Here is a 21,809-nt window from a genome sequence, read left to right on the forward strand (position 1 = left end):
TTTGCCCAGAGAGCTCGTTCACATTTTGTCCTGCAAGCAAGCTGCTGTCTTAATTATCACCAGGGAACGCCACAAACATGAGCTGAAGGCAAGCAGATATTGTGCAGCAGCTCAGGGGTCTGCTTCACCTGCCACCACTGCCTCTCTTAGAGAGAAAGATGTCTTGAGGAATGGACACAAACTCTTTTTTCACTCCCATGTGTTACTTACCTGCATAGTGGCCAAGGGAAATGTGGCACAATTGCTAAAGATGATAAACATTTATACCTATGAATGCATCTTTTTTATTTGTTTGGTCTCAGATTTTTCCTCTGCTCACAGATACAAAAGAGCAATCCCTGTGTATATGCATAACCAGCTTCTGTAAAAGCCTGACCATTTCAGGTCTGTGATTGTGTTTTCTTTGTGCTTCTGGACAGCAGCAGGCAAGGTAATGCTGCTCTGCTTGCTTGCAGTATTTTTGTCATTGGTACCAAACCCTGCAATTCCTTACTGTTTTCTGGTGAATTTGCTTCTCAGCAATACTTGCTTGATAGAACCCCTTTGGTAATTTTATTTTCGGGTTTGTTCTTGCTCTCTTGTTCACTCTTACTGTTATGACACCACATCCTCTTGTGGGTCAAAAGCATTCTCCAGTATGAAATGCCATGAAATGCTCTTATCTAAAGTGAAAGAGTCAGGAGGAGGAGGCAGATGTATTGGTAAGATAAAAGTAAACATTTAATGCCACTATAGTTTGATTTTTTTCCAGACATCATATTTTTGACAATGTTTCACACCTCAAATACCACAAAAGGGATATTTTTTAGCCAGCAAACAATAAACTTTACAATTTTAATGGCAAAAGGTTCAATGCATTTGTTGACGAACTTGGAAATGGCTGTGACTTTCCACATTTTGAACTTGTCCTCATGCTGTTCTTTCTCCTTTTTCCCCATAAAATTTAGTTGGCTATATATATATATATATATATATATATATATATATATATATATATATATATATATATACACTACTGATACATACTCTCCTGGAACTGCCCAATGATGGGACCAGAATAAGTACTACATCTATCAGTTTCTCTCCTCCTTAGCCCTATTTTTACCACTGTTATTATGAGAAAGAACATAGCCATGGACAGAGTGAAATGGATTTAACAAACATACACTTCAATGCATAGCACTTAGATAAGCATTTCCAACCATGATGTGTAAATAAATTATAAAATACAAGCAACTCTATAAAACAAGAACATCCTGAGTTTACAAATAAATTATATCCTTCATACATAGAATATGATGTGGATGTGGATGTTAGTAACCAGCAGTTTCAGCTATGGGTGGGAAAGAAGTAAAATGTAGAAATGTTAGTATCTATGCATACATAAAACATATATGTATGTGTGCTACATGTAAATACTCACACACATACATATACAATAAAGAGGGTGAATACATCCATATCTATAGTATATAGAGAATATGTAATATAGCTGAAACTGCCTCAAGCACCAATTTATTACCATTATTATAAAGTTTGCTCAATACTTAAGTAGGACCACTCAAAGTAAGATGGTTTGGGTTGTGTTTTATTTCCTGTCCAGGAGGGTTTGAAGGTAGTTTGTTTGAAATACTATAGCTGAATGCTACTGAATGCTACTATTTCAGCTACTTTCAGCACCTCCATTCTTTGCAGAATCATCATGCCCTTTGTGAGCTTCAAAAGTTTGCATAAGTGAGCACGAGACTGCTGTTCATGATTTTGGTGGCAAAAGGGTGCTACATTTCCAAGGGAATTTTTTGTGTGTGTTTGTTTTGAAAGGTTACTTGAGAAGGAGAAAGAAGAAAAGATAAAGACAATAATAAAATGGTTTATTATTTCCAGGAACAGGTATGGAAGCTCAGATAACCCTGGGATGAGCGCACAATAAATGCAAGAGAGAGAGAGAGATTATTAACTTTGCATTGACAAATCATTCACAGTTTTGTTTGCTGTGGTTGTTTGGAAACCTCTTACAAATCTTAGGATAGCTAGCAACAGCCAGCCTTGTGTCTTCAAAAACTGCTGTGTGTTGCCAATGCAAAAGCCTGTGGAGTTACAAAACACAGACCATGAGGGTACCAGGATTAAGCGAGGTATGCCACCATCCATGATGGATTTGAGAAGAAATGGCTCTCTCTGTGGTCATCATCCACTCCTGTTGGTATTTAATGATCTCTGCAGTGAGCTGGTGCATCCCTGATGCTGTGCAGCCATCCTTCCCATCATATGAACTGGCATCAGAAGTTGCTCACCCTCTGGCTTAGGAGAATTGAATTTGCTTCTGCAATGCAGAAGCTTCAATTTACAATTTTAACTCTGTTAGGACTAGACAGGAAACTTCACAGACCACCAAGAGTCCACGCTCTTAGTTGATGTAGCTATGCTGTGTGCCTCAAGCATATGCAGAAATTGTTGTGTTAAACAGCTGAGATTATGAAATATCTTGCTGTAATTTCATGACACTCTGAAATATAGAGTAGTTCATCTGGAATACTTTTAGAGGCTTTGACAGGTTCTACATGGGAACTGCAGCAATTTGGCTACAGAAGAACCTGGGTAAGAAAAAAACCTTTTAAAGAAGCCCTTGAAAGACTTTCAAGCATAAGCTTTCCCTATAGTGTGGCATAATTTAACTTCACCCAGGTGAGTGCAAAGGGAAAGGATTTGTCAGCAGGCTCTCCTTGGAGGAGGGAAGGGGAGTGGTGGAGTTGCCACCTGTGAACAGCTCTGCCACTTCCCCTCAGCAATGTGCAAGGCTGTGTGCATGTGTATTTATTGGTGCATGTACAACTTTTGTTTCTACAAGGATTTTTAGCTCATTAAAAATGATACAGCAAAATCACAAGCATTTGTAAATGGTGATTTTTGTAAAACAGTCTGTATTTTTCAGCTGTCATCACATTTGAATTCCATGCCACAGGTCCCTGTTTTAAGACCAGCCATATTATTGAGATAAATGAAAAAAAATGGAGAAATAAAACCCATACTTCAAGACAGACTTTTCTGTGAGCAAACATGGGATTTGGTATGTATTACTCCCAGCATCACTCCCAGCTTTCAGCCTCTATAATTGCCACATTTAGACATAAAAGAAAAAATGCCAGTGTGTATCTTTGATCCCTTTTTGTAAATTCTGTGCAGCTTTCACTAAGAATCATGTCAGAGAATCATGCCATTGCTTTGTGCCAGCTGCTATTTCATGGACCTGCAAGTTTCAGAAGCTAGGATTTATGGCAGTGGGTCTTCATAGACTGGATCGAAGACAGATGTTCAGCAAAAGCCCTGTGTGGCCCTACACAAAATGAGAGAGGGTTAAATACATAAGAGTAGCATGATCTTCTACTATATAACTAACAGTAAATACCCCCAAAAATGGCAGGTGGATGAATTTTCCTCACAACTGGGTTTACTTTGTAATAACTCTTCTGATTCCTGATGCAGCTGTGCCTCAGTTCTATCAGAGTAGGTGAGATGAGAAGAAAACCTAAGAAAGGAGAGGATTAGTTTCCTTCTCTGTCCTTCTGTAAAGTAATGCTTTGGATTACTTAGATCTGAATGAATTGACAAGGAATTGTTTTGAGGCAAATGGAAGGCATGCATGGCAAAAGAAAGACGTGTGACAAATGCACCAGGAATTAGGGCTCTCCCACACCATTCAGAGCACAAATTGAGCCAGCTCCCGGAGCCAGAGCAGCTTCTGCCTGCTGTGAGAGCTGACACAGAAAAGAAGGGTGTCTGAATCACCCTAAGCACAGACGAAGTCTCCAGCCTATAGTTACGCTTGAATTTATGGCTATAGAGCAACTCCTGTCCCTTGTATGGATAAGGTTCATGGATGGCAGGAGCAGCAGTTCCCAGGAAGCGCCCCCAGGTGCCGGAGGGGACGTGGAGCAGTGCTGGTGTTCCACAGTCCTCTCACAGCCCGGCAATGAAGAGCTGCGATCTCCTGTGACGCGTGCGAACAATGCATTAACCTTCAAACCTAATTACATTAACACTGCTGTTTCCTGCTAAAGCTGTCCCAGGGAAATAAGATTGATTTCTGAATGTGAAAATGATTAGGCATTACATTCATGTTGCTCTTGTGTATTTTGGGCTACATGATGCCTTTTAAAAAATCAGCATAAAAGCAGCATTATGCTGGCAATGCCTTAAAGAATGGGGCTTCCTGGGTGACTTGCAGAAGTGTATGTATCTTCTCTAAAATGCTGGCTACTGCAAACTGAACTTTCATAATGAAGTCCTGAATGCTCTATGTGTTTTGCAAATACTTGAGTTACAGTAATATAAATTTTGAAGTAAAAAGCTGTTTTCAAGAAGACAATGTTTTATCATGTCAAATCTCCATTAATTTTTCCATTCCTTTTTTTGTATTAAGCCATCACAATTCTTAAAAACATAGTGGCAAATTCTGAAATGAAATGACAGAAAGTCAAGAATGCAAATTGATTTTAGAATATGAATACTAGTATATTATGGGAGTTAATGGCTACTCTAATTAGGTCCACAGAAATAAAATATTTGTAAGTATTGCAGTCCTGCTCAATTAGTACATATTTTTTAGTATGCTGAATTCATCCCTGAGGTAATCAGCTTGGTTTCAGGGATCAATTTTTGTCCATTGTGATAAACAGGGTGAACATATGCTCTTCCTCTTTAAAACAATGGCTAGGTACACATGCTTTTTGCTATGCTTCCTAAGCTACAGAAGTACCAAATTAAGCATCAATGAATAATTGAGTTACTGTGGGTGAGGAATATTACATGCAATAGGTATTTTATAATAGCTCCAAAATGTGTCCACTTGGTTTATGGAAATATCACCACTCCTGTGTAACTCAGGGACTGTGTGCAGGGATGATTTCCTTGGCTCTCTGCAACTGTACTCAATCCATGGGGCCCTGCAGAGAAGAGATGGCCTCCAAAGAACCAATACACAGTAACTGCTACTGAAATTGCTATAAAGAGAAGAAAGCCAAATAAATTGTATTTTTTGGGGGGGATTTTCAGAGTTGGTTGGGGTATTTTTCTTTGAGAGAGAAAGGGATATGTCTTTAATACTTAGAATATACATTTCATGATAGGAAATTGCTGTGGAACAGACTAGAAAGTGGCTTTCACACAGGACCTTTTTTCCTTTCCAAATAATCCTGTAGATTATAAGTAGAATTTTCTACAAAATCCAGTGACAAAGGCAACAGAGTGAGTAAGATTCATTTTTACAAGCTGTGGAGCACTAAAAGAAAATAAAACTATACAAATGTTACTTCTGCTTTTTAGAAAAGCTTTTCTGTTCACCTAACCACTAGAAAATCTACCAGTATTATTTTACCATTGGGACTTCCTGCTTGGGATGTTGTAAGACGGCATTGATGCAATGGTGCAGGTAAAAGAAGAGCTGCAGTTAAGTACAGCAGTTAATTGATGCACTTTGAGTATATTAAATAATAGTCTTATTTCCTCATAAGCAACAGGAAGGTAGCACAAATGTATGTGAGAAAGGAAATTTTCTGAATGTGCTTGTTTCAGTATAGAGGAATAAGAAACTTAATTCAACAAAATAATTCTCCATGCTCGTATGTAATTAAAATGCAGTTTTGCATGTTTGTTTATGAAATACAAAGGACGTTCCTTCCCACATACTCTTTTGTAGATAAAGAGGCCAACTAGTAGAATAACTGGATGTGTAGGGAGGTGCAGACCCTTATCCTTCTGATGTCAATGTGAATTTTGCCATGGCTTCAGGTACTGAGGATTAGTAAAGATGCCATAGCCAACACGCTTGAAATGCTGCATCTACTCATTTGCTTTCTTTCCAGATGTGCTGAGCTGAGCAGAGCAGAGCCTGCACTCCTCAGGTACATCTGTGAGTATGGACACACTGGGCCAGGGATCAGAAGCTGACAAAACATGTCTGGCAGTGGTATATGTTGTAAAGAGGTGAAGCTAAATGTCATCAGTTGTAGTCTCAAGAAAGAACAAATTACTCATTTTTGGACTGATAAACATGGGAACCCTTAGCCTAGAGAACAATTTTCCAACAAGTTATTAGCACCAGGAAAAGGGGTTAGGATAAAAGTACCTCCTCATTCATAACTCCAGCCGGTACAAAGCGAAACATATATGAATAAGAAAACAAGTTATGGGGGTTGGATCAAATTGAAAAGATATTTACTTCACAGTAATGTCACTTCTCTCTCATACACTGCAAAACTATGGGCTGGGAAAATGATGGTGTTTTCCAGCATATAAGAGAGTACCGAACAGCATTTAAACAAACCTTATTCTCTGCTAGAAATATGTTTGTGTCATCTGGGAAAGCTGAATTTCTCTTTGAGTGGCCTTACTCTGGTAACAAGAAAAGACAGTTAACATTTATTCATATGTTTTACTGATTAGGAAATATCTCTACAAACACAAGTTACTTAGAAACAGCAAGTCTGAAATAGGAGAAAACACCAAGAGAAAAACAAGCTGTAAATACATTTCAAAAGTGTATTTGTTTTTTTTTTTTCCTTTTTCTTTTCTTGACTAGCACCATCTGTACACAATAAAGTATGAACATAAATGTTTGGATAACAAAGATTTGCAAGGCACTTGAACAGTTTTTCTGGATAGGTTTTCTTTTAATGAACCTCTCAATGGAAGTCCCACAACCATCTTTCCTCCTTCCTCAGCTAATGCAGGGAAAGAAGCGTCTTCTGCCAGCAGTTCTTATTTACAGACATGTCTTTAAAAGGTTCCACAAAGTGCTCTTTTAGGCTAAGAGTATCAACAACCTTCTATCTCCATTTTCCATGCTTGTTCTGTTCGTTTTTTAATACTACTCCACTGTATAGTATAGCAAATCTCTCATACACACAGCTGAGACTTGACTCCAACCTTCATCCTCATTCTTTTGTCTTTGGGATGCTGTTAGGAAGGGAAAAGGAGGATGGCAGAGATGTGCATTGAAATTCTCTTGAGGTTCATCCTTTATCGGCGTCTAGAGGTGATGTCAAAACAGGTGATCATCATGAGATGGGCCTTGCAGAAGTTGACACGGTTTTCCAAACGCTCAGTCACACATTCCAGGGCCTCCAAGTATTCCAGAGAATCCAGCTCAAATACCTGCTCCAGATCAACTGTGAGAAAGAAAATACACAGATAGAAAAAGTAGACCAGACTTAGTGATGACTGGTGGGAGAATCAGAGCTAATTCAAGTCTTCAAACTCATCAGTACTATATACAACATCACTTCTGGCTTGCCATTGTCTTTAAAAGGTGCCTTTTCTGTTTAATGATTATTAAAATGACACAGCAGCTTGCCCACAGTGAAAGATACACTTCAGTTGCATTGGATGCTTTCTGGAGCGATCTGCTCTGCCATCCTCACCAGAACTGCAGATGCCTTTGCCGTGCTCCATCATCCTCCAGCATTTGTTGAATACTAAGCACGTACTTTCTCACACATTCTGGTGACCAGAAGGAGCTTTAAATAGCTGCTCTCTCCTGGGAGGGCAGTCCCTTTGTTGAATTCAGAACTTGAAATTTAAAACAAACCTCTAGGCTTCTTGTTCCTCACTCCTCTCCCTTTTCCATGTGATTCCCACTAGACCACTCCAGCAAGGCAAAGGAAGGCACACACATCAACACAAGTGCCCAGCAGCTTCCACAGAAGCCAAGTGTGAGATACATTGTCTGAGACAGCACTGCCCATCATGTCTGGTTCCTGATGTCTCTGCAACCCTTCAGGCTTTCTGCACTTACCACATTGGAATTAGAAACAAAGGCATCACACAGTAAGGGGACAGCAGTGCATAGCAAATTTTCTCTCCCTTTAAAATTGTCCTTTTTAACTCTCTTCCTTTATAGTGTTCCTGAAACCTATACTGTGGTTGTTTTGCAGAATGTACCAATCTGGTGTCAACTTAAAGCAGCTGTTAAAGGAAGAGTTAGGATGTTGTAAGGAAAAACATCAGCCAGCCTCCTTTTGCCACTTGCAATTATCCTGAATAAACTATAGCACATTTTGGGGTTTTTTTCTAGAACGCTTTGATATGAACTTATCTGCTTGCTAATACTAAAAACTGTTGTATAAGTACTGCAGTACTCTTTATGGTTTTTTCCTTAGAGCTGATGAGGTCCTCCTTCTATTTGAATGCGAATGCCATTTAAGCTCTCTGAACTTTACACATCTATAATTATAAAAATGGGCCAAATTTCATTTCATTTCATGTAAGCCCACTGCTGCCAAGGGACAAGTTTGCTCCACAGTGTTATTTTGTGGTAGAAGAGCAGATTTATAATATTGCTCATATGTTTGAGTGATCTGAGGCCAAAAGAAAAAATCTCATTTTCAGGAGCTGTGGACTGAGACACGTGAACGTTAATCTACCAGTGGCAACATCCACCACTAGAATACTGTACCATTTCAACCTTCAGCTCTCAGGCAAAAAGGATTGTTCAGTTCTACTGTTAACATTTAATAAGAGTTATAGAAACTAGTTCTTGAAAGACAATCAATCTAAAGCTTGCCCTCAGGTCCTATGTTGGTTCATTTTAGTTTCCAAACAGTAGCTTACATCTCACTCTTACCAGACATTTCTGCTTCCTTCCATCTACCCTATTAAATAAACCAAAGGAAACCTATGGGTTCAGGCAATAAAACAATGCTCTTACATTCACTGAGCCACTTATTAGGATCCAGCATCAGGTACTGTTTGGTCACCTCCAGTTCTCTCATTAACCACTCATACTTGGCCTTGACCTCAGCGATTCTCTGCTGGCGATGCTCCAGGATTTTCAGCTTGGCATTGAAACATATCACCTCCTGCCAGCCAGGAAAAAGAAGCAGGGAAAGAATAGGTGAAGAGGAGAAGAAATGCCCAGGTCCATTCAGTGAAATGATCTCCCAATCAATAATACTGACAATGAGCCATTTATTCTGGAAGCTTATGAATCACTGCATGAAATCATCCATCATCTGCTTTATTTTTATTGCTTTTGTTTGGTTTTCATGTTTTCCATCAGTGAGCTTTGGAGACTTTGTAATGGTAGTTAATAATAAACCATAATAATTAATACCAGGCAGCATCTTGAAATTAGATTAACTGTAGGAAAACATTTCTTTTTTTTTCACCACAGTTTGGCTAAGAAAATCTAAGCTCTTGGGAGCAGAAAATCCATTGCTTGCTGTATTGAAAGCCTAAATACACCCCTGTGCTTGGTGCATAAGTAATGCATTAGTCATATTTTAAAATAAGAGAACTGGTAGCAATATCAAATTTGAAACATCCTTAAACAAAGGGAGTATGTTATAAAAAGCTCTAGCAATTCATAGTCATTAATAAAGAAGATATATTTTCTGTAAAGCTCTGGAGCACAGTAACAGCATGAGGTGCAGTGCTGGAGACAGCCAGCCTGGCCTCACATGACTTCTGAGGGGTGGCAGCCACGAAGACGCGCAGCAAATGAAACCATCTGAGGCCTGTGCTACCCTCGCTAGTGTGGAAACAATTCCAATAACAGAACTGTCCTCATCCAAGCCTATGTGAAGGTCTCAACTCTATTTCACAATCTCCTCTGTAAACAAATCTGCTGTGGGTGAAGTGCAGTGGAAACCTCGCTCCAGCAAGTTTCTCCAAACATCACAAACAGCTTCAACAAGTGTCAGAGGCTAGGAAGAAAAAATGCCTTAAAATAATAACGAAGTCTATAATCCGTCATTACTCTAAAACACTTAACTCAGATACTCCTCCCAGTCGTATGTTTTAAGTGCTGACCTTTGCAATTCACACCCACCAGGAGATGACACGGATGGCACTCACCTTGCTGTCCCCACCTCGCCGTCGCTGGAGCCTCTCCACATCATCTATCTCATAGACTTTGATCTCAAAGGGCTCCCCCAGCCCCCTCTGCCCGCTCCGCAGCGGCCCATCCACCCAGCGCACCCCGGGGCTGTTGGCAGGCTTCCTTGCTGGGGAGGCAGCGTCAAGGGATAAAGCTGGAATAAGCCTCCTCCTCTGTGAACCTGCCAATGGAGAAAGTGCCACTGCATGTTAGCACAGCTATTGCTTCTCCTTTCCATTGCAGTACAAATGATGTATGTCTGGCCCTCTCGGACACAGAAGAAAATGGAAGGAAAACCCAGGGAGGCCACAGGAGCTGCAGCTGCAATGTGCAGAGCCCACCCTCCATGAGTGGCACCCTCAGTGCTCCTAGGTGCCTGACTCCAGGATCTGGCACTCAGAGGGCACACATCCCCTGAAGCTGACAGAGCCTGTGTCTGCTCCCCATTGATTAGGTCTCAGCACATACAGGTGAGCCAGTGAAGGACCCAAGCCAGCAGGATGGAACTGCTCCAGCCTGGCTTTCCCAGGGGAAAAGATGGGCTTTCCCATCTCTTTACAGCTACTGACCCTTGCAGTCAAAGGACAAGCATTAGCCAGCCTCTGCAAAGTGCCTGCCACATAAGATACCAAGTCAGGGCCTACAGTAGAGCAAGGAGGAAAAAAATGTATGTCCCTGGTGTAATGGCAGTGGTTTGTTGGGAAAATGAGCAAAAACACACACACACACACACAAAATCAACAGGCTGCATTTCCTTGCTTGGTTTAGTACAATCAGAGGAATGGCGTGGTTGGAAAAAACAAAAAGAACTCTAAAAGTTTTGTAGCTGACAGTGGGTCTTCCCTAAGACACAGCAGGAATAAAAAGGATAGGAGAAGCCAAAAACAAAAGCTGGAGCCAGCAAGTTTGAATGAAACTATTAACTGGTTTTCTTGGCTACAATTACATAAGTGATGCCAGCCAGCAGGGAAGAGATGCTGAATGATCATGCAGATTTAATTTTAAAAAAGATAAAATAATTTCTAGGAATTTCCCACATTACATTTATTGAGACTTGAATGTAAGTAGTTTCAACATGTCTGTCAACTTGGTGCTTCAATAAAAGCTAAAAAAATGCCAAAATATCTATTGATTGCCTAATTTTTGTATTTTCAAGTAAGAAAGTATTGCTTAGTTTCATTCATGGGAGTCTGTTTCTGTCCTAAGAACTAGTCACATCTTATCCCATGATTTCTGAGTACAATAATCTGTGCTAGAAACCAGTAGGTCTGTGTTAGAGACAAGTAATTAACAAGGAATTCTAGCTTTAAAATGGATGAGAATGATCTATTGGAAAGCCTAGTCTACAGAGCTTTTATTTGGATACATCTGAGATAACCCAATGCAGGAGAAACAGAGCACAGCCAGAGCTGATTGACAGAGTTCTGGGGAGACAGGGAACTCTACAAGGCCCCTTCATACCAAACAACCTGAGATTGCCATCCTATGACACTTATTATAGCTGTGTTTGTTGCTCAAACTGCAGCCCAGCCAAAAAACTCATGCCAGAACAAATGAAGCCTTACAAATACCAGCAAGCAGGAGTTATTTTAGTTCTCTGGTACCAGTCACTGGAAGACAATGTCAGCATTCCCTTACCTTGAATGCATTTCAGTTAATCTCTAGATTAAACTGCCTGATCAAGAGAAGAGTCAGATCTTGATAAAAGGAAAAGCAAGAGCTGACCCATTACCATAGCCAAAACCTGACAGCAAGAAGACAGACAGTTTGGGAAGATCCCAACAAACTGTGATTCTAAGGGTGACTCCTGTCACCCTTAGAAAGAAAGAGTGACCAAATGCTGGGAGCAGCTGCACACTTGAAGGGAGGTGAGAGAGCGTGGTGGACTATTAAATTTTATTACATGCAGGGAGAGATCCTGAAATAGTCTCAGTCCCTCCTGGGAAACAAGTCCTCCACTTGCTTAGATGGGAAGAGCCCTGAGTATCATCCTAGTGTCACTCAAGATCAAAAGGATTCAGGCATTAAATAAGTTTTTTAATACTTTTGAGGCTTTTGGCCATGGTGTCTTACAGAAGCAGTTTCTCAAGTTTTGTCTGAGTGTAAATACAATCTCTTTGCTGTTTGACAGCTTTTAGAGCCAGCGATATCAATAAGCATCAGATCTGACCTTCTGTTTAATGCACCCAGTGCTGGTAATTATTTTTTCTTTCTGCCCCACAGTAATGGTCACATCTCCTTTCCTGACATACCTTAAGACTAGCTCTAGCATTTCAAGGAAGCAGCTGAGCAGACTGGAAATTCCTTCTGCCCAGATCTCCATGCATGGCTGGATTACAACTAAGTGCCTTTTTCCTTGATGTTTGAATTTCTTCCTCTTTTCCCTACTGTGGCTGCTAAAACCACCTTCTTGTGTAATGAAGAACTTTTAAACCACCCCACTGGAAAAACTTTGTCTCCAGCCAGAGTCAAAGTCCAAGTCTAAGACTCTCTAGAAATGCAGGTGGATAGCTCCAATGCACCTTGCCACAAGAACAGCAAAAGGGTCCTACTTTGAGCAAAGCAAAAGAGATTGCTGGGGTATGAACTAGAGGAGTGATGGGAATCTTTTTTGCATTTTGTTCCCATTCGTATCCATTTCGCTCAATGGGAAGCAGAAGCCTGCAGTGTAGAAGGAGGGCTCCCACCTGAGGCTTCATTTAATAGCACTTGGCCCTTGGGAGAGGGACAGCTGAGAGTGCAGCAGTGGCAGGAGACATTAACTCATTGTGTTTTTCTAGCCAGAGCTTGTGTCTGGGTTGCCTGTGAGTTATGACAGCAGGACAGGCTGCAGCTCACGGTGCACTGGAGCAATGCAGCAGGGCAGAGCTGCCTCACACAGCCTCCTTGTCACCCTCTGCCCAAGGGCTCCTCTGGGACACAGGTGACCTGCACGGGCTTCCAGGGGGTACAGCTGTGTGAGACACAGAGGAGAAGGAAAAAGAGAGATGTCTGTTTATCTGCACCTTGAATGCTGACTCAGGATGATTTATCTGAGGCACAGAGTGCTTTGAGGAGAAATTAAAGTGAAATATCTTCTTCCTCCTCTCCAGTAAGGTAAAAGTGGATCTAGTTTGTTCTAAACATGCACTGATTAATAGGCTGCTTATTAGCCAAAGTACAAAAAATAATGGTGCCATTTGACAGGAAGCTCCTGACACTCTCCATTTAGTCTCTGGTTTTTATTTTATCTTTCGCTAATTGGGATCAGTAAGGAGATACAGCCTAAGCAGAGCTTGGGGTGAATATCACAAAGCAGACGGCAGCTTTCTCATCACTAACAACACACAACAATTAAATTTTTAAAATTAATGCAGTTTTCCATTCATATAGAAAATATCCATCTGAAGTCCCAAATTTATTGGGTGCACTTGATGAAGTTAGGATCTCATAAATTTTGACTCTATAATAAATAACATGCTTTGTGGGAATTACAGCACACTACTCCTCTGTTCCCTATGTATGACTTATGAAGAAAGTGGGCATCCAGGGAGCTCAACAGGAGCAGATCTCTGCACCCTCCCACCTCTGCCCCACCTCTGCACCTTGGCAAACTGGCTGACCCACCCACCATGTAAATAGAATTCATTCCTCCATTCAAAAAAAGAAATTTATACCAAAAATCAATCTGAAAGAAACACAGTAGGATGAACACAGGGTAAAATAACTTCACGTTCATTTATGACCATGCAGTATGTAAAGCAAAATGTAAACTATTTGCTAAATGCCCTGAAGGATATGTTTTTCACTTAGTTTGAATTTACCCACTCTCAGAATAACCCCTCTTGAACCTAGCTTGAGTATGAATAACCAGGCTGTGAAATAGTCATGAAAATACACAGGATATAAGATTTGCTTTTGCAACAGATCTGTTGCTCTACCTTAAGCTATAGGTTAAGGTTTGGCCAGGTTAAGCTTAAGATAAAGAGTAGCACAGCTGGGAGGGCATGCAGTGTAGAAATCAGAATCAGAAAGTAGAATCAGTCAGAAAGTAGATCTGACTGAAGAGTGGCACTGAAGCTACAACATATTTCAGCAAGGTAAGCCCAGAGGAGCCTTAAGGTGTGAGAAATACAGACCAAGGTACATGAATGTGACTTTAAGGATAAAATGGCACAGTGACCTCAGCAAAATTGCCAAACTGCAAAAGGATGTGTGCTCATAAATTATGTTTTGATCAGGGCAAAAGCTCCAAAAAGTCTGGTTTTGCTTAAGTTTTATATATTTTGGAGTGTTCCCCTAAGGCTTCTTTCCTAGCACACATTCCAGATTGAGCACCTTTTCTGTGAAAAAGGTAAAGGCAAAAACTGCAATTACAAAATCTTAATGAAAAACAGTGCGATGCGTATCTCTTCAAAGCAGGATACATCCAAATGGGATGCTAAAGAACTGCTGTCCTGGAAATTTCAAGGTGTTTCAAACAGAAAATGAAACGGGAACTTGATATAACAACATTTCAGAAGTTTATATTGTGTGCTCAAAGGCGGGATGTGCAGCCAAAGCTATTCCCCACAGCATTTAATGTTATGAGATGCAAAATTGCCTTTCTGTACAGAACCTGTTCTTCAGCATTTTGGTTTTTCTCACCAGACAGTCCAAGGAAATTACAAAAACCAGACCTGGCTAACTAGAGCACTACCTCTAAGCTATTCCTTCTGTGGCTCCAACAGCAATAGCACCAATGTCAGCTGTAGCATCAAGCTTCTCTTACTAGCAGATATTATCTATCCTCTTTCCTCTGCTGCTCCTCACTGTCTGACAACAGGGCTCCTGCTCTGTTTGAGTCTAAAATGTGATGCTGACTTTGCCTCACATTCTTATTTCCTAGTGGGATCTGCCCTTATGGTCAATTGTCCATGACTGAACCAACTCCTCCCCTTTCCTTTGACCTCCTTCCTCCTAGCTCATTTTATTGCCAGTGCAGAGCACACAGCTATTCACTCCATGGATTTTCATACAGTGTGCACAGTTCCCCTCCTGAAGAGGCAGTCATTGCCAGTGTTTTCAAGTGGAAGGCCCCTCTGATGATGTGGGGATTTCACCAGAGGTATTTAGGGTTCCCATATGAGGTCAGTACTCCAAACACCAAAGAACCAGAAAATATACTGCCAGAAAATCCAAATAGCAATCACTCATCCTCACAACTCAGATTACACAGACTGCATAGAAAGGACCATGTTGCACCCAAATACCTGAAATTGGATAAACTGAGAAGAGCTATTATTCAGAAGAAAATTTTCTGTGTCCATCTCACTGTAAAATAATTCAGGCTATATTCTGTATTGACAGATATGCAAGCCCACTGTTGTGAATTGATAAGAAGTACGAGGACACTTGAGGCAAGAAATCACCTGCTTCCTGTTTCTTGGAATAAAGCAATGCTTGTTTATAATATTCCATCCACACCCATACTAGATATGTTGTTTCTGTACTGGTATAAGGAATATGCTGATGTACATCCAACTTTTAATTTTTTTCTATCAACACAGTTCCTTTCTATCTACCCAGTTTATTCCTTAACCTTGCTTTCTGAATTACTGTCTTATTTTTAAAGGAGCTTTTCAGGGCAGTTTAGAGCTGGTGAATGAGCACTGCTGAAACCAGATCAGAAAGCAGCCCTCCTGTGGTGTGGCAGGTTGACAAGTAATCTGGGAGATGCTCCAGGGAAGATGCACTTCACCCACAATTCCTAGCAAAAAAAAAAAAAAAAAAAAACCCAACCAGAGTCTCTTCTAAACATTTCTCTCTCTTCAGGCTGGATTTTGGTTTAGCAGGCATTTGTCAGCATTGTGGCATTATTTAAGAAGGTGGTTATTATTACTATGGTACTGAATTGAAGAGCTGCTCCAGTCACTTGGATGGCAAAGGCACAGTCTGGAGGGGGAAGGGCTCTAAAGCCAGAACATGAGCTCCCACCAGGACAGTGGTGGAGGCATTCCAGTGAGTCAGTTCTGTGGCAGTGTCAGGAGCAGGTTTTATTTACACCCAGCCTAATGGTGTGCGAGTCAGTCATGCATGGTACATGGAGCCTTCACCGTGCACAATAGCCTGCTGCCACTTCCTCTATTAAATCATTCCTATGTTCATGTGGCTCAAAGCTCAGTGCTGGCATGCAGTAGTCAAGCGTGTAAAAAATGATTACTCTGATCCCTTTCAACACAGATTTGCTGCATGAAATGGCCTGGCTTTGACCTGGGAAAATCAATGCTGTTGTTTTAATGAACAAAAAAAAAAAATTGGAGCTGAAGTCTGCATTTCCCCTCCCTCTATCCGCCCCAGGGCTGTCCAGTCAGCAAGTCACATGCATGAAGTGGTCACCTGCATGCAAACAGCATTTACTCTTATAATTCTAAACATCCTTTGTCATGGTAAAAGCACAGTACAGGATATCAATTAGCTACCATCACTTGTAAGCAAGTTAAAGTAGAAGTGCTGGAGGTGCCCTACAGCTTTCTGATACAAAGGGCAATTTTCAGCTCCCCACACTGTCTTAGACTGCCTTAGGCAGTCTAAACCCAATCAAATTCCTTTTCACTTGGATTCAACAAGAAAAGCTCAGACTCTCTTTGTTGGTGTTTTGTTTCGTCATTATCATTTTGGCCATGTTTCAAAATGTGATGCTTTGCAATATTGGTTGGAGACAGACTTTCATAATTTACAGTCCATAGATTCAGCCTCTGACTTTTTCTGCTGCTTTCATAGAAGGAGCTAAGTGCTTCCAGAGAGTAAATAAGTTCAAATACAGAGCTTTCAGGGTTTTCCAGGGACCTCTAAATCTCCATCTTTAAAACCATTCCATCAGTGAAACCAGAGCATACTAGCATGAGGAAAAAGGAGGCCAACTGTAGATAATTAGTCATGCCTTAACAGTCTGTCTTCTTATTAAAGTATTTAAAATCCTGTAGCAATTTGCTCTTTGGTGTTGAAAATTAGTACCAAGAAAGAGCTGCAAGGAGTCATGAAACTTTACTATGAATGTCATCAAATGCTGCAGCAGGAATCTTTAATTATCTGCAGTCAGAGAGTTCCCCATGCAAAGAAGATGAAAGACACGTGCACAAGCACACACGCACACACACACACACACACACACACACAAATCCTATCCTGGACTGACAAATGCAGGATTTTCCAGATTCTGAGATATGCAGCTCCAGCTCAGGGCATTGCTTTAAACTTCAGGAATTCAACCTCTGGAAACCTTGATTTTCCCCCAGTCTTGTTTCTACTTGGCCTGGCTGTCAATAATACCTCTTAGGTTTTTGTTTTCTGATGTTCACTGATACTTAACATCCAGGAAAATGTTAAGTATCGGTGGCCCTGACTGACCGAACTGGGAAGTGCATTACTGAGAAGGACTTTATACCCAAAGTCTGATGTCTTTGAGCTCCCTCCTTCTGTCTCACATCTTTTTCTCATGCCCCAGTCCCAGGAGAGGGCCTGTGCACACCAGCTGCAAGGCAGGGGTCCCCACCAGCACACAATGGCCACTGCTCACCTGCTGCTCCCCCAGCCCTGCTTGGGCCACAGATCACTGCCCTCAGTGTTTCACCCTGCTGCTGGCAGAAGCCCCAGCACCAGCAAAGCTCCAAACTCATTCTCAGCCCCAAAAAGCCTCAAAACTAGAGGAGTCAAAGGGATACCCTCCTTAGCAGAAGTCTGTCCTATCTCAACAGAGGGCTGCAGACATGACAGACTGAAGCCTGTAGGTCTAACTCAGTGTTACATAGGATGGGGACTTTCTTAGGTATCCAACCCTATCTCATAGGGAACAGGAAAGAAAACAGCTTCAGGAAGATCAGTGTAATCTCCATAAGATGCCTTGTTTATGATGAATTATCTCAGAATGTCTCCTGTTCTGTTGTTCCCAGGGAAGGAGGTTTCCTTACAGACTATTGAAACACTGTAAGGGACAGGAACGTGTAAATATATGTAGGAGAGGGCAGAAAAATCTGGAAACAACACATTTATGGATGTAACATGAAAATGCAAACAGGACTTGGCTTTACTGGATAAACCTTATTAGAGCCTGGACTCTTCCTCTGCTATTACCTCACAGTGGGTGAGACCCAGAGTTAACACCAAGGCTCCATCTCTGAAGTCATCCAGTCATGTTTTGCATTGAGAATTATTTTAAGGCAATGCCCACATACATCCAAACTCAATAAAAGATGCTAAAATCAAACCAGAAGAGCAAAAGGCAGGTAGATAACACTTTTGATCCAAGGACCTTGCTATTACTTTTTTTTTGTACCAGCATTATCTACTTTTATGAGCTGGTAACAAGAGAACACAGAAATTACATGAGTTGCCCAAGGTGATACAGCGAACCAGCAGCACACCAGAGAATACAACACAGATCTTGCAAGCCCTAATTTGCTGCCCTGCCTGCCTCCCTCTCATATCTGTTGCACCCCTGGGATACAAATGGAGCTTTGGTAAAACTAAAGTTCAACCAGAATGCACTTCCTGATCACATACAGGAGTATGTTTTATAAAAGCATCTTTATCACTGCCTTTCCATAGAGTGGCACTGGGCCACCACGCTTGGAATTTCTGAGGAGTTAAAAAATAATAAATTACTGCTGCAACTGGTAACTGTACAAACTATGCCCTAACACTTCAGTGTGCTCAAGACAGCACTGCCTACCCAAGACAGAGGAGGCTGGAGCCAGAGACAAAAATATGGCTGAGATGCCAATTGTTTCTTACAGGGAAGGGCTAATGGAGTGGACAAAGATCCAAGTACAACATAGTTGTACAGATGACTGCAGGCAAAGAAGGAAGAAGGGTCTGCCACAAAAAGAAAATAGCAAATGGAACTCTGTTTCTCATTGCTCAGCAAGGGCAGAGGAGGATGTATGGCAAAGTCAGGTGTGGTTGAGGTCAGGAGTTGAGGGTGCCTGTAATTCAACCTTGGATCTGGCTCTCACTTGGCTGAGGGCATTGGGCAAGTCAGTAACACTATCCATCTTCATTTTTCCATCTTAAAATGGGGTCTGGAATAATACTTACACCACAGTGTGGATTAAAGAGAAGCTATACAAAGCTTAGAAATGTACAACCATAGATCTGGGCTAAATAGCTTTGTTTCTGTCACAAGCAGTCACTTTGGGCCAATATATGCTGACATGATGTTACAGAACCAATGTTAGATATTAGAAAAATGGGAATATTTATTAAATGCATAGGTTAGCTGCAGGGGAAAGGCTTATGTGCTTCATGAGGCAAACACATGATTTTTCAATAGGTACCAGAATGCAAAAGGAATTTTTTTCATTACTATTTTCTTCTAATTTTGTACATACACAGTTTTGTACTGCACTGTCTGTGAACTGTACAGGTACCCAGGCAGAGCCCAAAAATTAACCTAAGGCTAACAGTGAAGGATATGAACTAGCTTTATCCTTCAAAAGCTGTCAGGGTAGGTCTGATGCTTCATGTATGACATTCAGGGCAGAAGCACCTACACATACAAATAATGCACTTAAGAGCACTGAAAGACAAGATCTTAATCTCAAGGAAAAATGATGTCTCTCCAATGTGTCAGAACTTCAAAAGTAATTGTGAGATCTTCTGGTGATTCTCTTAAAGACTCCTTATAGCTCCTTTTACAGGGGCCTTGGGCTGATTCATGTTGATTGTGTCTGACAGCTAGCATTTCTGTTAATAATAATCATAAATAAAGTGGACAAGGTTGCCTGACCTGAAATGAGCATATCTATAGTGCCATATCCATTACAGCACAGTGGATCTGTGACCGCAAATCAGGAAAGGTCCAATGCTCTTGACACTTTGTATTAAAATAATATCTGCCTTTTAAGATCTCAGAACCTTTGTGTGCCAGTTTTTTCATTTAAAAGTGTTCCTTAAGAGATAACACTCACACTATAAGAAAGGAGATGCTACAGATGATGAAAGATTACAAAACTTCTCATTTTTTCATTATACAATGAAAATACCTTTGCAAACAGCTCTATTCTCCCTTATACCTTAACTCCTCCTTCATGTTCTCCTGCATTGAAGTAATAATCCTGGTTTTATGCCATCATAAATCTGCTGACATGTGAAAAATTATACTATTATCAAACACATCAAAACAGAATTATGATTTCACTACTGCCAGACCAAATGCAAACAGGAGCTGGGTTATAGGAAAGTGAAGCCTGATTAATTTCTGGGCAGTCGTTTTCTGCTGGAAATAGGGAAGGTGGTAAAAATTGAGTTTTTAATTTCCATAAAACCTCTGGTTGCACTTATACACAAGTCATTCCAAACAATACAGGAATTACTTGCTGATATAGGGAATCATTCTCAAAAGTATCAGAGATGATGCACTGAGAATCTCTCCACAGCAGGTGACATGCTGAATTAGGAGAGAAGCTTTGTAAATTACTTTAAGGGAGGTCAATGTGCCAGGCTATGCTGAGTCCACTGGGGCAGGCAATTTCCAAAGACACAGACAGGCCCTTCACTGAAAACCCTCCACCCTAGAGATTCGTGTCCAGCATCAGACAGATAATTGCAATGTTGCTGACTAAGGAGAGAGAAACCACCTCACACCCGCAATTAGAATAAAGAGATTAATTTCTTGACCAGCCTAAAAAAATATGTATTTGGAGAAAAAGCCAGGTCAAATGTTACATTATTGCAGTGAAAAAGCAGTAAAGCTAGGACTCCTCATGTTCCCTCTAAATGAAAGGTTCATTCTCACCCCATCACTAGATAATTTTGCATATCTGCACTGTATGACAAACCATTGTCAGTTTTCTACCAGGCAGGCTCAAGGCCTCTTCTTTTCTGGTGTGTCCTCCAGACTGCTACAAGAACAATCTTAAAGCTGAGTCTCAAACAGATCTCTCCTTCACAACTCCCTTTTCATGACCACTGACACAAAATCTAGTCCTGCACAGGGGTTATCAAAAGCCAAATCTGTGAGCCAAATACAACCCTGGTATAAAATACAACACACACATATGAAGAGAGTCTGTAATTAGAACACCGCAAATGCTTTTGTCGCTCATATTTCCAGCCTTGCCCAGCCTCCAATGTCCTATCAAAGCAGAGAGAAGTGAAATGAAACAAGCAGGTTTGTGAGCAGAGTAAGCAAATATTGGTCCTCTAGTGTTCAGTTTGGGGATGAACTCTGGAGTCTAAAGAATCCAGAGGCTCTGCCTGAAGTTTTCTCAGAGTTTTTTCTAAAATATCTCCCTTGGGGGAGTAAGGGGGACATTCTCTAGTATCTACTCTGTTCCCTCATCTGCACACCTGCCTGGTTTTTTCACGGAAATTGATAAACTTTTCCATCTAAATGACCTGTGGAAAAAGTCCATATTAGATTGGCAGCTTCTCCACAAGACACAATCAAGTTGTCAGTTTACGCCCACAAATGCCATCTCTGTGGACAGCTTTGTTTTCCTTTTTCACAAGATAGAAATCATCCTTCTCTTCCTTGCAAGTTATTATTAAACAGTTCATATTTGAAAGGGGTTTTTAGAGGCAGAGCTCCTCAGAAAGAGGAAAATCAGTTTATTACCATTTAAGTGAAGGGTTAGGAAAAGAGATTTTCTCAGAAGATACAAAGTTAACTTCAGAAATAATATTCAGTCATTTGGTCTGGGCTTGCATTATGTAGAAAGATCACTGCATCCTCTGAACAGGTACAATCAGCTCTGCATTTATGGCTGTTGTTTAAATAGCAGTATCTATTGCGTTCACATCTGTGCTGCACATGTTCTTTCTGCTACCACAGTCAAGAGCATAAAGAAAGGGAGAGTTATACATTACTCTGTTCACTGGAAACAAATTCCAGAGGGGAGTATTGCAGCAAGTGGAATGACTGGTGAATTAGGAATGCTATGAGAAGAACACATTTTAGAAAGACGCAGCTACTGTA

The 21,809-nt window shown here is 40.9% G+C and overlaps 1 protein-coding gene across 1 annotated transcript in view; it reads right to left on the minus strand.

The window, feature by feature from the left end:
• Nucleotides 1-1,339: 1,339 nt before the first annotated feature.
• Nucleotides 1,340-21,809, minus strand: part of KIF26B (kinesin family member 26B) — a 275,199-nt gene continuing 254,729 nt past the window's right edge. The window contains exons 13-15 of the mRNA XM_030236166.2: nt 9,853-10,055; nt 8,705-8,855; nt 1,340-7,166 (exon numbers count right to left, since the gene is read on the minus strand). Of these exons, the coding sequence (XP_030092026.2) occupies nt 7,018-7,166; nt 8,705-8,855; nt 9,853-10,055 (503 nt within the window). The 3' untranslated portion in view covers nt 1,340-7,017. The remainder of the gene's footprint in view (nt 7,167-8,704; nt 8,856-9,852; nt 10,056-21,809) is intronic.

This window comes from Serinus canaria, chromosome 3 (genome assembly GCF_022539315.1).
Source record: "Serinus canaria isolate serCan28SL12 chromosome 3, serCan2020, whole genome shotgun sequence".
Taxonomy (NCBI): Eukaryota; Metazoa; Chordata; class Aves; order Passeriformes; family Fringillidae; genus Serinus; species Serinus canaria.